The sequence below is a fragment of the Penicillium canariense genome (genome assembly GCF_028826845.1).
Source record: "Penicillium canariense strain IBT 26290 chromosome Unknown utg000001l_segment0_segment0, whole genome shotgun sequence".
Lineage (NCBI taxonomy): Eukaryota > Fungi > Ascomycota > Eurotiomycetes > Eurotiales > Aspergillaceae > Penicillium > Penicillium canariense.
Window position 1 is genome coordinate 3,985,778 of NW_026622728.1, and position 16,849 is coordinate 4,002,626.

Sequence of the window (16,849 nt, forward strand, 5' to 3'; positions counted from 1 at the left end):
TACAGTAACAGGTATAGCTTAAATAGGAGCTATAACTAGGTCCTCTTCTAGCTTATCGAGCACAAAAAGAAGCGAAGGGTCCCCGGGGGTAGGGGGGCCGGCAGAGCCGGCAGCGTCAGAAAGCTAATTATTATTACTAGCGGCGGTAGGAGTCGGGGAAGGATCGGCTATAATTACGACCGAAAGGATACTTCGGAGGGAACCTAGTTATAGAAGTATTAGTAAGACTATTTCTAAAGTACTAATAGCAGGGCGTAGTAGGAAGGCTATTTCTAGAAGTACCTAACAATAGTACACTATAGGAAGGCTATTCCTAGAGTACCTAATAGCTATATACGTCAGAAAAGCTATCCCTACGGTATCTACTAGCCGTATACGTTAGGAAGGCTCTCCCTAAGGTATCTAGCAGCCGAATACGTTAGGGTAGCTAATTCTAGTATATTTAGAGATAGACGACTAATAAAATTAATAGAAACTTACGTAGGGTAGATAAGATAGACGTTAACGAGCGACAGTAGACGGTAGGGGATCTAATAATATTTATATCGGATACGTAGACAGCCTTAGGGCGCCTACTAGCCTTAGGCCGTTATTTAAGCCGTTTATTCACCTAATACGCTATATCTTTATTAATATTTTTAGCTAATACGTCCCTTTATATCCGAAAACGGAAATATTACCTCTATTTACGTTTATCTGCTATAGGGGGTATTTCTACGTACTAATACGTTACATAACACCTCCGCAACTACTAGGGTGTTATATAATACGTCGGGTTACCTACGGATAGGTGCCCTAGGTAGTTTAGTAGGGTGCTTTCACACTATAGTTTAACCACAGTTTAGCCGCGACCGGCCACTTTTCTTTTGTCTACGTATACATTTATGTGTGCTAGCACACTTTCGGGTCCGACAAGGACTGATTTTGTACGGTAGACTCGGGTCGAGTCTTATTAAGTAGGGGAGGATGTAATCCTAGGCGTACTTTACCTTCCTTTAACCTTATATGTTCGGCCCCTTACGGGTACTTTCTGCCATGTTTGACCGCACTTATGTCCTTATAGACACATTCGCTTACGATAATAACAGAACATGCTCTTACACTCCCGTTATCTCATCTTACTATATATTTCTGTACTTCTTATCGAATAACTATATATAGGGTATTATTTATATAGGTTATTTCTTCTAGGATACTATATAGATCGGTATAATTATATCTCTCGTTTTCGAAGTTAGAGCGAAGTATATCTAGATTATAAGGTAGGGTTACGATAGTATCTTTCTCAGATCTACGTACTTTAAAAGCGAGAGATATACTTACGCCGATCTACGTAGTATCGTAGAAACCTATATAGATAATACTCTATATATAGTTAGAAGTCGGAAGGAGCGTTAGAAATCGGAAAGAGTGCGTCTAGCCTATTAACCTATACTAGAATATCTCTACTCGGGAATACTCTACTAGATAATATAAAAGAGTAATCGGCTACGCCGGTCTCCTAGATAGACCGGTTAGCGTAGCTAATAACCTTAGTAGCTCCCTAGTATTATAGAGGGTTAACTACCTATAGGTCGGTCGAACGGACGATAATCTAGAGGTCTTCGTAGAGTAACAGCGCTATATAGCTACTATTATTACTTAGGTTGTTACTAGGGATTATCCTATTAGTCTTAGCTCTCGCTAGCTATCCTAATATAAGTAAAGACTAGCTATTAGTTATATAGGCTATAATAGCGTTACGATATCCGGTCGTACAGCTAAGGGTAAGGGGTAGAGGGCCGCTAGGCCTAGCTATCTATACAGCTTATATAGTAACTATATATTATAGTTTATTAATTATATCGGTATATTTCTGATTAATATCGTTTAATAAGGCGTATATACGCTAAAGCTCTACTAGTACGTCGTCGTCGTATATCTTTAAAGTCAGGGAGATTACGACGTCGAGATACGCTGCGAATCGCTCTAGTAATAGTAGGCCGCTGTCGCTATAGAGCGCTTTCTACTACTAAGTTATCTTTAGGAGTTTTCCTACGTAGGCGTATAGTTTAAGGCCGTCGCTATCGGGCGGTTATAGCTATAACGACCCCTTTTTGCCCTTTCCGCCTACTATAGTCGACTACGGAACGGAAACTGGCTAAAAATAGGATCAATCGATTCGTCTTGGTCTGATGAGCAATTTGATGGGCACTACGATAGGCGTAGTATACTAGTTCAATAGTTTACGTTTTGCTAAAGATTTTTTTAATAATAGTAAATATTTAGTAGTTCTTTCTAATATATATAATATATATAAATAATAATATAGTTACTATATCTTACTTCTCGAGATTAGTAGATTATATTAGTAAGAATTTCGGATAGATCTTAATAGGTATTTTATAAAATACTTAGATTTTTATATTTTTCTAGGAGGTATTATAGTTCTTTTAGTAGTAATTACTATTAAACTTAATAGTATATTTAGCGAAGTAGATATAGAGATTATATATTTTTAGCTATAGTAAACCTAGTATAATTAAATAATATATTAGCTATATAACTAGGAAATAGACTTTTTTCTTTTAGTAATTATTAATATAGAAATATCTATATATAGTAAATAATTAGCCTATTTTTAGCTTTTTATCTATTAAATCTCTCTAATTAGATTAGATTTATAAATAGTAAAAAAGTAAGGCTATTCTCTTAGGCCTATTCTTAGTTAATAAATCTCTTTTTTTTAGCTCTAGAGTTTAATATAATATAACTTAGGAGTTTCTTTTTTTTTTTTTTTTAGTATAGTATAATAAATAATATTATTAGGTTAGATTAGTAGGTTTCTTTTTTAATAAAAAGGCTATTTAGGATAATAGTAAATAGATAGATAATATATAGTTATAATATCTAATTATAATTTAGGCTAGACTAATATCTTTTACTAAGTCTTTAGAGAATAGTAAATAGCTAAAAATAGAGTAACTATAAAAAATATTACTTAAAAAAAAAATAGAGTCTATTTAAAGATAAATAGAGAAAGATAATTATCTAGTAAGCTATTAGTAAATATTTATTAGCTTATAGATAATTTTAGATAAAGTATTTTTTTAAGCTATAATAGAAATATATATTCTATTTATAATAGGATAGGTTCTAGTAAATAAAAGAGAATTAGTAATAGATAGTAAATAGATCTATAATATTAGGGTTTATAAATAAAAGAATTAGGATTTATTTAGGGCCTAGTTTTTATAGATTAAGCTTAGTAGCTTTTAGGATAGTCTTTATAGCTATAATAAAGATTTAAGAAATAGCTAACTAGTTACTATTATACTAAGCTCGATAATTCTCTAAATTCTAGAGGAATTATACTAGGTTAAAATAGTCTCTTTTTAGTAGTTTATAGTATAATAATATACTCTTTAGTTCTTAGTTAATTATTTATTTAAATATTATAAATAGAGTTTTTTTATATATTTTATTTTCTATAGTAAGATATTAGAATTTAGTAAAAAATAGGCTAAATTCTTTATTCTCCTATTATAGATAGTAAAATTTATTTTAGATATTTTAGGTATAATTTAGGTCTCTAAAAACCTATTCTAAAGTATCTAGGATATTAATAAAATTATTTAGCTAGTAGATACTTTTATAGATATATATTAAGATCTAGATATAGGGAATATTTTTTAGATAGTTAGTTATATAGATTATTTAGGACTATAAGATTAGATAATATTTATAGTTAATATTTAGTTTCTCTTTAATTTAGGAAATAAATTAGTAAAGGTCTTTTTATTCTTTTTTAAACTTATTAAGGTTAGGAAGATATTTAGATTAGACTACGCCTAAAACTATAATTAGGGGCAAACCTTACCCCTAAAAACTAAACTATAATAGTTATAGTTTTTAAAACTAAAAACTGAACTAAACTATAAACTATTACGGTTCCCTATTAGGGAACTATTAAAAACTATTTTTATATAAAATTATATAAAACTATATAATAACTAGTTATAAACTAGTTAAAATAGCTTAGTAATTAAGATATAGCTAATAAATATCGATAGAATATTATCTATATAATATTTTAGCCCCGCTTTAAAAACTATTAGGGCCCTAAGAACTATTATAGTTTCTAACCTAGAAACTAAAAACTATTACAGTTTCTAGAATTAGCCCTAAAAACCCCCCTAATTACAGTTTAGTTTTTTACAGTTTTATAGTTTTACAGTTTTTAGCGTAGTCTAATTTAGATTATATATAGGAGCTAGAAGATTCGGGAGTAAGTAATAGAGATACTCCTATAATAATAGCTATATTAAGCTTAGTAATAGGCTTTTAGATAGGGATAGATATAGTATTTACTATAAAGATAGTAAGTTTAACTATATATATCTATATAGCTTTTATATAAATAATATTCTATTATACCTTATTATAGAGCTTTTTCTAGTATTCTAGGATAGTAGTATTTTATAGATAGTTATATTTAGCTATAGCTAGCTTATCTATAAGATAAGTAATCTCTATCTTTATAGTCTATAGCTATAGTTTAGCTTAGTTTATATACTCTTAGATATTAACTATATTAGATTAGATACTTTTAATATAATTATATATATAGTAGTAATATTTAAACTACTAATTAAGGTAGTCTTATATATACTTAGCGAATTACTCTAGGTTACTTAGTAGGAATAGAGGCTATAGGACTAGTTTAGATATCCTTAGATAATTAACTCTTAAAAAAGTAGAGCTACGTAGTATTAAAATATAGACTAGTAGGGTTATAATAGGAGGAGATCGGTAAGATTAGAATAGGTTCGATAGGGTTCTAATTAATTAGATAGTAGGTAGCGAGTAGACTAGCTTAAGCTAATTTATAGGACGTAGCTCGAAGAGCTATAATAGGATCAAGAATAGAAATATAGATAAATAATTTAAAGATTACGTACCTATAATCTTCCTTATCAGTCTTGGCGGGTCCTTACGGACCCTAACGGTTTATACCGTAACAGCTAGTAAGATACTAATTAATCTAGATACTAAGATATCATAGCGATTTGGTAGGCTTAATAGTAATAGATACGTTTATAGTACTCTCCTAGTTACGGAGGATTAATAGTATATCTATAGGCCCCTCTAGTAATAAGATCCCTCTATATTTCTTCTATAAGTATATTAGGCTATAATTCGCTAGTAAGAATTTAGATATATATTATTTATCCTACCTCTCTATAATACTATATAGCTACTTTAGTAGCCGAATATTAGTATTTATATATCTACTCTAGACTAGTATATATATATTATCGATATATCTAGTAATTATAGCTCGGACGATATAGTTTATATAGGCGCTACCTCCGCCTATCGCTATATAGTATATATAGTCGATTAGGTCTATATTATAGAAAAGATAGAGGATTAGTAATAGCGGTAACCCCTAGGGGATACCTATAGCTACTAGTATCTATCCTATCGGGCCTTCTTATATAATAAATATAGTATATCGCTCGCTAAAGAAACTAATAATCTATTAGATAATAGCCTCTAGGATTCTCTGTTTTCTTAGGTTATACGCTAGGCGGAGGTAGGATATATTATCGAAAGCCCCTAATATATCTAGTATTAGTAACGTTACGATATATCCCTACCACTATCCTTTATATACTCTCTTAATAAGTAAGTATAATATATAGTCGTAAGACCGGCCTATATAGCTACTAATATAAATATTCGGTAGTAGATTATAGGTTTCTACTAGGTAGCTAATAACGTAATTCCCGGCCGTTCGGAACACCCACCCCCATTAGAAATTTTTGCATCAAAATATATTAACCAAAACGTATCAATTTAGCTATATCTGACGATTTTTATATTGGTTAATCTTATAGCCAATTCCCCTATACCCACTACACCTTGGTAGAGCCCTAGTTACTGGCTGAGCCTGCTGAATAGCCTCATCGGCCTGCTCATACGAAACGACCCGATCAGCTTTAACTAGCTGATTTAGCTGCGTAACTAGCTATTGACCCTCTTTAACTGTTAAGCCTCCTTCGTGAACTATCTGTCGATTCGATCGTATGCGTTTCTGGCGTATTTTCTCGTTACCTACGCGTAGATTAGCGACTTTATGGGCGAATTACGCTATTTTATAGAGCTATTCGTAATGGCCCTTAATAAGCTAATCTAGAATGGTTTGTATTAGGCTCGGAGGGCTGATTAATCGTTATCTTAATAGATCTTTGATCAATAAAGCTGATTTTTCTATTTAAACGATAGTTCTCGGTGTTTTTGGGCTGAAATAGCTATCGCTAGTGGTTGGCCGGCTATTCGGTAGTGATAGTGTTTTTAGTAAGATATTAAGCTTCGAAAGCACCCGTTCGGGGTCAATTAGAACAAGACCAGTAGCTGCGAAGGTACTTTAAATAATATGTGGTTGAAAGGCCTCCGTCCGCGCCCGGGGGTAATTATTAAGGAAGTCGAATTTGTCGATATTATTATATAACTAACGAGCTAGATCGCTTACGAAGCGGCTATATACGCGTTTTAGTATAGTAAAATAGCTAACGTTAAGCGGTTGTAAGAGATGCGAACTATACAGAGGTATATAAAGTGGTATTATATTATTTTTAGCGTAGATTCGGTTAAATTAAGGTGTAAGATAGCTACCGTAGCTATCAAGAATTAATAGCCGATATCCCCCTTTCGTATACGCTATAGTCGCTAGAATAAAGAGCTTTTGTAGCTAACGAAGGCTAATTTCATCGGTTATCTAGCCGTTAGGGGAGACCTCGATACGCTAGTCTTTTAGAAGATAAAGCTATTCGTCGAACTAAGAAGTGATAAAGTTTTTACCTTTAAATATTACACAGAGCGGCAGCGAATAGCCGTTAGCGCTTACTGCTTCGATCGTAGTAACCTATTCACGATTACCCGGTTATAAAAGCGCTCGCCGACTATAATATTTAGCCCTTATAACTACCCGTTGTGTAGATATAAGACCTATAGCGAAGCCGGTCTTATTAAAGTTATAGATATCCCCCGGTTAGATACCTTTCTCGTTAATAATACGTTAGACGGTCGCAAACTACTCTCGTAGTGATTTTAGGTCTTCGTTTTAGGCGCGTTTATAATCGTAGCGTCGTAAGGAGGTTGAACGAAGCTCGTCTCGTCGGTTAACGAAGCTTGCTAGCTAATTCTTGCCTACTGTAGCCGGAGGGTTATTACTACGCGTAGCTAATAGAATATTAGCTATTTCTCGCACAGTAGACGGCCTAGGCGCTGCTCTACGTGAATCTATAGATAATATCTATTCAGTAAGCGTATCTTCTTCTAATTAGGTCAATTTATAGCCTGTTAGGCGCTTATCGACGCGTAAGGTTTGGCCGGTAGCGCGCGAGTGTAGTATAGTAAGTGGTATTTCGTATAGCTTCGCTGCAGCGCGAAGAGAGTTAATACGGCCATTCTTGATATTATCAAGGGCTAATAAGACCTTGCCCTCCTGATTAGCTGATTTCTGCGCTGATTCGGTGCGTTTTAGTGGCATGGTAGGTGGTTGAATTAGGTAGGTAGTTAGAAAGACGCGTTTTTGGATGGGGTGTTCCGAACGGCCGGGTGTTCCGAACGGCCGGGAATTACGTTATATATAGCTATTACTAATTCTATAGTTTTGCTAAGTATACTTAGTAGGGAAATCGGTCGCTAGGCCTTTAGTAAGGAATAGTCTAGCTTCCCTAGTTTCTTAATAACTATAGTAGTAGATTCCCTAAAGTACTATAGGTAATATCCGATACGTAGGTATATATTAAAGAGATTAGTAATAATTATAAGAATCTAAAGAAGCTAAATCGCCTATTTTAGTACTATATTTAGACCAAGCCCTATATAGTATAGTCTAGTCCTAAGTGGTCTTTAGCGAGGTCTATTAGGGCCTACCAATAGGGCTAATAATAGGGCCTATAATAGGGCCTATAATAGGGCCTACCTATCTAGAGTATACGCTATCCTACTACCACCCCCTGATATTACTAAATATAAATACTATAAATAATAGCTAATAAAGCTAAATAAACTAATACTAGCTAATATAGCTAATACATAGGGGCTAGCTAACTAAGCTAGCCAATATAATCTAATATACCAAACACATGCTAAACTAGCTATATAGCCTAACCTAATTAATCCTAACCTACTATAATTGGATCAATAACAAACTATATAGATCAATATTGATCTAGCTATATCCTAACTAAGATTTAGCTATAAATATAGAGCAAATCCCCTGCTAAATATTATCATCATCAAGCTTTCTCATCATCTTTCTTCCACTCTTCATCCTACACCACCAATAGTCTTCATATATCTATTTTATCTTCCTACTACATCCTCTGGCTTGCTCAGAAGTATTATAAATATCTTAAGAGATTTTATATTAAAATAGGTTAAAATAGATTAGAAATAGATTTTTATTCTAGTAATAGAAATCTATTAATTTAGGTTAAGTTCTAGATATAACCTAAACCCTATATTAGATTAGGTTAGGTTTTAATCTTAGAAGATTTAGAGCATATTTACAGGTTATAGTATAGTCTAATCTTATAAACCTTAAGCCTTATATAAAAGATATATTATAAATAGTCTAGGCTAAAATTTAGCTTAGTAGTTATATAAATTAATTATTATAGAGTAAAATCCTAAAACTATCTAAGGGGATTGATTATATAGTAAAATTATATATTAATATACTTAAGAAGAGTTATATCTTACTATATATCTAGGAAGATATTCTAATAAGATAATATAAAGATTTATTAAGCTAATATTATACAATAATAGTTAAAATATTATAGTATTTATATAATAGATTAGCTTATATACTTATCTAATTTAAACCCTATAAGGCCAATATAGTAAATACTAAAGATTAAATTATTCAATATATTTCCTAAGTTATTAGATATAGGATGCTCTAGGAGCGATTAGGACTATTTTCGATTATATATTATAGAGATATAGGATATATTAGATTAAGCCAAAATCAATAGCCTGCTTAGGTCGATGCTGTGTTAAATTGATATAGTGAGATACATATATGGGTTGAGATACATATATGGGTAGTATTTGAAATATTAAAATATCTTGACAAAATATAGCTATTAAACTAATATATACTAGATTTTGATATATTTTTATCGACCTCTACTAGAGATATATATATTTAGAGATGATAGGTATAGGTAGGGAAAATAGGCAAAATGGGGAGTGTGTATAGACTTATTAACTAGTAGTATATCTTCTTTGGCTATGGTGGGAATCGACTCTAGTGTGTAAGTGATCTTGAGTATTTTATCAAAAATGCGCCTAATTTTAATTAGCTCTATGATGCGCTTGCCTCGGATACCAACTTCGACGATATTGGTATTAGTCAAGGGGGCCAATTATTGGAAGGCTTAAATCGCTACGCAAGATTTTTCCGAGAAGAGAGTGAATAAATTCATTCAAGGCGGAGGTCTCATAATGGGAAAGACCTTGTGGGTGAGGAAAAATGAAATCGCAAAAGACTTAAAATCTATTGGAACGCGCTCCAAATTCCGATCTAAGCTGGAATTGCTCGAGAATATGCCGTTGTCTAGTGTTATTATTACCAATGACGAGATCAACGATTACATACAATCGACCAATGCGCGACTGTGTAACAAGAGGTGAGTTTCTTTCTTGGGATTAAAAAGGACATTTGATACTGATTTATATGCTCTCTCCAAAGGCTGGCTGTGGAAACTTGGGTTGGTGCCAATCTACCTAGCAGCGATTCCGACACTGTTACCAAAAAATTCGCAGACGAGATCAAGTCCTTCATAAAGGAAAGAGGGGCGGTTACGACGAATGTACAAGTATACATTGATTCGCTAGCGGGTTAAGGTGATGGACACTTAAGGCGGCTGTCTTAACTCAGATTGCCGGCAAATCTTCCGATCCCACAACTCCGGGTCTAGCAACATCCATAGTCTAAGGGTATATATAAGGCCCTGAAGTCTAAATACGGGTTGTCCTTAGGTTCTAGTAACAGCGTCTGCGTAGGTACCATTACGTGGAACTTCAGGCGGATGAAAACCCGGTATAAAAACGCGAAACGGATGATACAACTATAGCGTCTATCTATCCGCAGAAAGTAGAAAACTGCCACTGGCACTACTACTGCCGAAGCTACCTCGGACTTTTGTATCTACACTTACTTGGATAGCATTTATAGTGACCTAGAAAACACGGGAGAATGATATGAATCCGTCTCCCTGGGCTGCGCTGCTTGGGACGAAGCGCTGGACGGAATCAAAGCTAAACTCGACGATTCTATCTATACGGTCACCGTCTACACGGGAGAGACTTGTGCGTCGGCAGACCTCCTGGACACTTTGATATCAAACGAATGTTATGATATCAGCTCCGTAGGTGACAAGGGATCGTACAAGGTTGCACTGGCATGAAGATAGTTTGGTTTGGGATGCAGAGGCTTCGGTAAATTAACGCCCATCTCCTGATGGTTGCGATGCTAAATACCTGCTTGGCAAAATTCTCACATCTGTCATAAAAGCTTCTCGCGTATCAACTGACATTATTAAAAATTTGACGTCTATTTTGCTTCGGCCTAGTCCACCCACTTTTCACCATCATTCTCATAAAATAAACGGGGTATTCTGCTTTCTATATTAAGCCGCAAATCATCTGAGCAATCCTCGTTCATAAATCGCGGCGATACCCGCGGAACCAGGTTATTAGTGTATATTAATTCTCCGTTTGGCCTGAATTGGCGGAACTTATCAAATTGTATGTATGAAGCCACTTGCAATGCCCTTATCCAATCCCTCGATGCTATGGGCACTAATCTCCTCTCATTGGATATGGTGATAGGCCCTTGGTACCCCTTTGGGTCCTCCGTGGGCTATTCCAAGGGCCCTGAGGCATTCACTATTGGGGAACGCGATCAGGCGGGATTCAGGTTAGTGTACGGCCAGGGAGTGGAATCCTTAGCATAGAGGTGTAGGTCGCGGTGATTCAACTCAAAATGCTTGATACTGGCTAGGCGAGAAATATAGGGAGGAAATCATATGGCTGAAGAACCAGAGGATTGTTATCACTGGGGTGGTTTGAGATGCTGACTTTTGTAGACTTACCACTAGCAATCCCTCATCGCTGGTCCACCCAATATTCAGACTAAGGGGTTGTAAGTTTGGAAATTGATGGGTTAAATTAACAAGATCCTCGATACTGGCGCAGAGTGTAGGCCCTGAGGTCCGTATTGCCGTTCTATAAATGGTGGAAGTTTCTCTCAATGGTCCTCTGAAACGGAGGTGTTGCAAGGATCTGGCGTGATGACTTGCTAACACTTCTAAGAATGCTTGCGGAAGACCGTAGCTTATGAACGTTGTTAAAGGTGGGTGCGCTCTTAGGAAGGTGCGAAGCTGATCCATCTGCTCGAAATATGCAGGGGGATGATGATCTGTTGTGTATCGCGCATATGGATTAGGTATGCTAATCTCCAAAGATTTTAAATCGCGGAAGCGGCCAGTGATCTTAGGCAGTAGGTGAGTCCAATCTATATTTATTAAAGATAGGAACCTGAGACTCTGCCACTGCAGCTGCGTGGCCTATAGCACGCTTTGCGTTGGTCCAAATCTCATTTGTCGAAAGTGGAGGCTTTTGATTCGAGGCAGAACATCTCCTTCCTTGAGAGTTATCAGCCCCCTGTCAGTCTTTTGCCCTTCATCCTCTTCTTCTCCAGACAAGGGGTGATCCCGGGGTTTCGTCGCCACTCTCCTTCCTGGATCAATCTTAAGGTTTCGAGATTTGGACTCCGGCAGATGATATCTTTCAAGTGGGTTGGGTAGTCCGCAGCTGAGTATGGCCTAATTGGGCTGTCGTATTTCCCTAGGTACCACTGGGTGGAAATGGAGCGAACAAGAGAGAGTTGGCGGGCTGATGTGCGCTTTCGGTGGATCTTTTGACATGGCGTGATTTTGGAGCTAGCAATATGAACATTTGCTCCGGGGCGGTGTTTACAAAGCCGATATCGTATTACCCCAGGTATATATTTCTCATGCCACCAGCAGGCACTAGTGTTAGCTTCCGCAAGCCAACCTTGGAAAATGTTAGAGGTGGTCACATACTAGAAATCCCTAAGTCTTTCGGTTAAATCAAATAGATTAGAGACCAATCCGACCTCCCATTCGGAAAGTTTACCACAAAAGGGATCACCCGAACCATATTTCTGCCAACCAGGACCCATGACGATAATGGATCTTACGTATCTACAGAACCGAGTAGGACGGGGTCTATTTTTCACAGGCTACGCACGCCGTGGGGGCAATCCGAAGTCTAGTTTGAGAGTCCTGAAGAGGATTGGGGTTGCCATTTTGTACATTTCTTGGCTGCTCGTCGCAACATTTTTGAGAGAGGGACGATCGACCCAATCCAGCCAAGTTGAATTGTGAGTCAATGCTTCTGGGTAGGTGTATCTTCATCTGGGAGACATACTATACTCAGAATTTGATGCCAGATCTCTGGGGGAGCCCCACTGGAGGCCATTTGGAGGATTTTGTGGATGGTTCCATTCTGTCAATGTCTGTGGTAAAGATAAGAGAGAAGAAAATGAAATTTTCGAATGCACATGATGTGTCCTCGTGCAAACAGCACAAACCAATCAAGCAAGTACTGTCAAAATTGAATGAAATCAAATCTTTCCAGAATTTCGCTAGGCTGGTGTGACCTCCACTGGCATCAAATGACCGCCAGGTAGACCGCCTTTGAATCCTACGTGTACAACGCCTGAGGTTAAGTCCACGGGGGTTAGCGAGTCGAGGGCTTAGAAATACTAACGCGCTAAGTATCTTGCTTGTAAGTATGTTGGAGTATAAACTATTCAATAACAGAGCTACTTACCTACTGTACCCGTTTGGAAATTTAACCTTAGAAAGCTTCCTTACATATACTATAAAGGGGGAGGGGAAGCATCCATGGAAACGGGCGGCTTAGGCCCGGCTTCACTTTAGGATCAGGACTTCACCCCTTAGGGATACAGATAATAATACTAAAGATAATACTCCACGACTTTACTAAATATAGGCTAAATCACTTTTAAACTACCTTTACTAACAAGATTATATCATTAGACACAAAGAAGATCAAGTTGAAACTTATATGTACGTTTCACAGTGGTAGATATTAAATCTATGTAGCTTTGTTTTCTGCCAGCCGGTGTAACGTTCTGGAAGCTTGAGCCAGTCACGATTGGAACTTGGCAAGGACCGCAAGGGACCAGACCGTAGAGTTATACACGAAAATCGGTTTGGATAGTTTCCGAAGCTAATCCTAAAAACAACCCTAATTATAGTTTGGTTTAGTTTGGTTTTGCGACTTACGGTTTTTGGCGTACTCTATGAGCGGGTATATACCATCTTCCATCAGCGGGAAAACATAACCTAGGCATTCGATGTCCCAGCGTACGTCAGCCTCCGCAGCGAAGCACGGTGTTGCGTCCACCTTTTGGTCAGTCGTCCTCCGGAGTGCCTACAGGATACTAATGACTCAGACCCGAGGGCGCAGAAACTAGCATGCCCGGGCAAGAGAGTTGACGAGGGCCTTGGCGCATCGATCGGCTCTGATCTGTCCGCCTCGATGCCCCTGGCTCGTCATTCATCCGGCTGAAGCCGGACATAACAGAGACAAGAGACCATACCAAACTTACCCACCACCGCCGGGCATCGTAAGCAAATTTTCTGCAGGGGTTTTCGGCATGCCCACGTGACATGGCTGGCACAGAGGGATTAGCCGGCGTGGGCACATGATGCAACACCAGAGGATGGCCGGGGAAAGTCGCAACTCGGAACTGTGTCGGTTACGGTTACGCGCGGGGGCGACTGCGTTGATTAGTTGATTAGCAGATTAGCGGATTAGCGGATTAGCAGACTGGGGTCCCCACGCGCCACGCGCCACGCGCCACGCGCCACGCGCCACGCCCCACTCCCCACGCCCCACGCCCTCGACTGGCCATCCCGCCGGTACCGGGTCCGTGCGCCAATGCTTCGTTGCGTCTGGGCAAGGCTTGTTCTTTCGGTCACGGTCAACTCGGTCAACTTCCGTGGCCGCGGCCCTGAATTCCCCGGTCCGGGGCCCCCACAGCACCGACTGCCCGGTTCGGGGATACCGAGATATACACACTGGGCCGAGCGCGGGAAAAAGTGGATAGGAGAAGCACCACCACCAGAGGAAGGAGGAGTGGGAGGAGGACAACCTGCGGTCTCGCACTCAGTCAGCCCCCGTTTTCCTCTTTTTCCCCCTCCTCCTTTGTCCTCTTCTGTTTCTGAGTCTCGTTCCCGGCTCGGCCTGAATCCTGTCCCTTTAGGAATACTCCAGTCTTTCCTGCCCGTCGCTGGCATTTTCTGGCGGTCGCACTACTGCCACCTTCTCTTCTACCTTCTCTTCTTGCAAAAACAAATCCACCCCTTCATCATGGTGGGATGGACGCAACCCCGAGGCAAATCTCTGAGCCGCGCCATCGGCCTAGTCGGTGCATTCGGTTTCGTGCTGCAAGGCTATGATCAGGCGGTTGCGAATGGGTTACTGACCCTGGGCTCATTCATCACCGTCTGCCCCCAAGTCGACACGGTAAATACCACCGGGAGCCAGAAGTCTCATAATTCTACCATTCAAGGTATGTCTCACCGCCGATCCTCCATCAACGGTTCATAGAGGATGCGAATGGTGCTCAAACCTCGTGCAGGTACGACGGTTGCCATCTATGAAGTGGGCTGCGCCCTCGGTGCCTTGGGGTGCGTCTTCCTGGGAGATCTGCTGGGTCGACGCAAAACCATCTTCCTCGCAGGCTGTGTTGCGCTCGTTGGGATTGCCATTCAAGCAACCCATGTGCATTGGGTCAGCTCATCGCAGGGCGAGTGATCACCGGTATATACAGCCCCTACCCCCTCCTTCCCATCCCAATATCCCTCTCACGGCGGAAGGATTCACCATGCTAATGGATTCCCTTTCTTCTTCCTCCAGGATTGGGAGTCGGTGGATTCACGGCGACGATCCCCATCTTTGTCTCGGAGTCATCGGGGCCCGAAGCGCGTGGGCGGATGGTTCTTCTGGAGGGATGGTTTGCTATCGGTTGCATTGTCCATGTGACCTGGCTCGAGTTCGGTCTGTACTATGTGAGCGATAATTCCGTGAGCTGGCGCTTTCCGATTGCCTTTCAAGGAGTCTTTGCCATGGTGGTGGTGCTATGTATCATGTTCCTGCCCGAGTCCCCTCGCTGGTTAGCCCGGTCGGGCCGGTTCGAAGAGGCCGCCCAGGTACTGGCCCGGCTGGAAGATGTGCCTGTCGAGTCCGAGCACGTCGCACAGGAGCTTGAAATTATTCGACACTCCCTTCAGAGCGGCGAGCGGGACGAGTCGTCCGGGTCCGGGTCTCCCTTCGCCTTGACCAAGAATCGTCATTTAACACCGAACGGTGATCGCCCGTCGGCGTCAACATCCTCGCCCAGATGACGGGGGTCAACATCATTACATTCTATTCCGACACCATTTTCCAGTCTGACCTGAACTTCTCCGGTACCATAGCCCGCATTATTACCGGGTGCCTGCAGATCTGGCAATTTGTGGCCGCTGGTCTGGCGGTGTTGCTGATTGATCGTGTCGGGCGTCGCCCACTGCTCATAACCGTGGCGGCTGGTATGACCATTGCGCAGGCCTGCCTGGTAGGCCTCTCATCCGACATCCACAATACGTCCGTCGCCGGGGCATCACTTCTCTTCTATTTCATGGCACTGTTCTGCTTCCCCATTGGGTTATTCTTGGTGCCCTTCATGCCGCGGAGATTGCGCCCCTCCGCACCCGTGCGAAGGTGACGGCCATGTCGGCAGCGGCAAATTGGTTGTTTAACTTCCTCTTGGCCGAAGTGACCCCGGTGGGATTTGCCCGCATTCAGTGGCGGTACTATATTGTCTACGCGTGTATTAGCGCCTTTGCCTGCGTCAACTTTTACTTTTTCTGCCCGGAGACGAAGGGTCGCACTTTGGAGGAAATTGATGAGATCTTTGTCTTGTCGGACTCGGTTTTCGATACTGTCCGCGTGGCACGGGAGATGCCCTTCCAGACGGAAATCCTAGCCCACATCGATGACACGGAGAAGGTGGGAGCCGAGGACGAGCGTGTCGATAATGTAGGCGCAACCGGGGCGGCCGCGGCATCGTAACGCAATCCCGGTGTCGTCTATCGTTGTCCATGAACGAGGTATGGGCCTGTTACGAGAATAGAGGCAACTCGCGGAGATTAGGGCAGTATAGTTCGATATCCACGAAGCCCAGCACATACCAATAGTATCCGTGGAGCTATGCGGGCCGCTCTGCAGTGCCGTACTAATTGACTTCAAGTGATTGGGCTCTTATTTTTCATTTCAAAATTGGTGGCGCTGCGCTGGGGGTGGGTGGAAAGCCCACTGAGCCAACGTCCACGCTGGAGTTGGAGTGTCTCCGAGCACAAGCTGCTCTGTTTTGGCCCGAACCCCACCATGGGCGAACGGAGTCAGGAGGAGCAGTACTGTAGATAGAAAACCCCCGCAGAGATTGCCAAACACATATGAACTATGGCAGACCACAAGTGACTGTATACATAAGATCAGGAACCCGCAATCAATCCAAAGAAGCCTTATATCTGAATTTCACAAGGATCGTCGGCTATTGCCAGGTCGTAACGAGAGTCCTATCCAACCTCCCAAATTATCGCGGCGAAAGGGGGAATAATGCTACGCCAGTAGAAAACAAGGAAACCATCTCCATCCAAGAAGCGGTACATATCAAAGTCGAACA

General features: G+C 40.2%; 1 protein-coding gene across 1 annotated transcript; it reads left to right on the plus strand.

Moving 5' to 3' along the window:
- Window positions 1-14,493: 14,493 nt before the first annotated feature.
- On the plus strand, window positions 14,494-16,236 carry N7482_001381 (uncharacterized protein; the record flags this gene model as incomplete). The annotated part of the gene is made up of 5 exons (XM_056683506.1): window positions 14,494-14,695; window positions 14,765-14,932; window positions 15,043-15,492; window positions 15,603-15,674; window positions 15,731-16,236. 5 exons carry the CDS (start codon window positions 14,494-14,496, stop codon window positions 16,234-16,236), a joined length of 1,398 nt encoding a protein of 465 aa, XP_056547112.1.
- Between the last annotated feature and the right edge of the window lie 613 nt (window positions 16,237-16,849).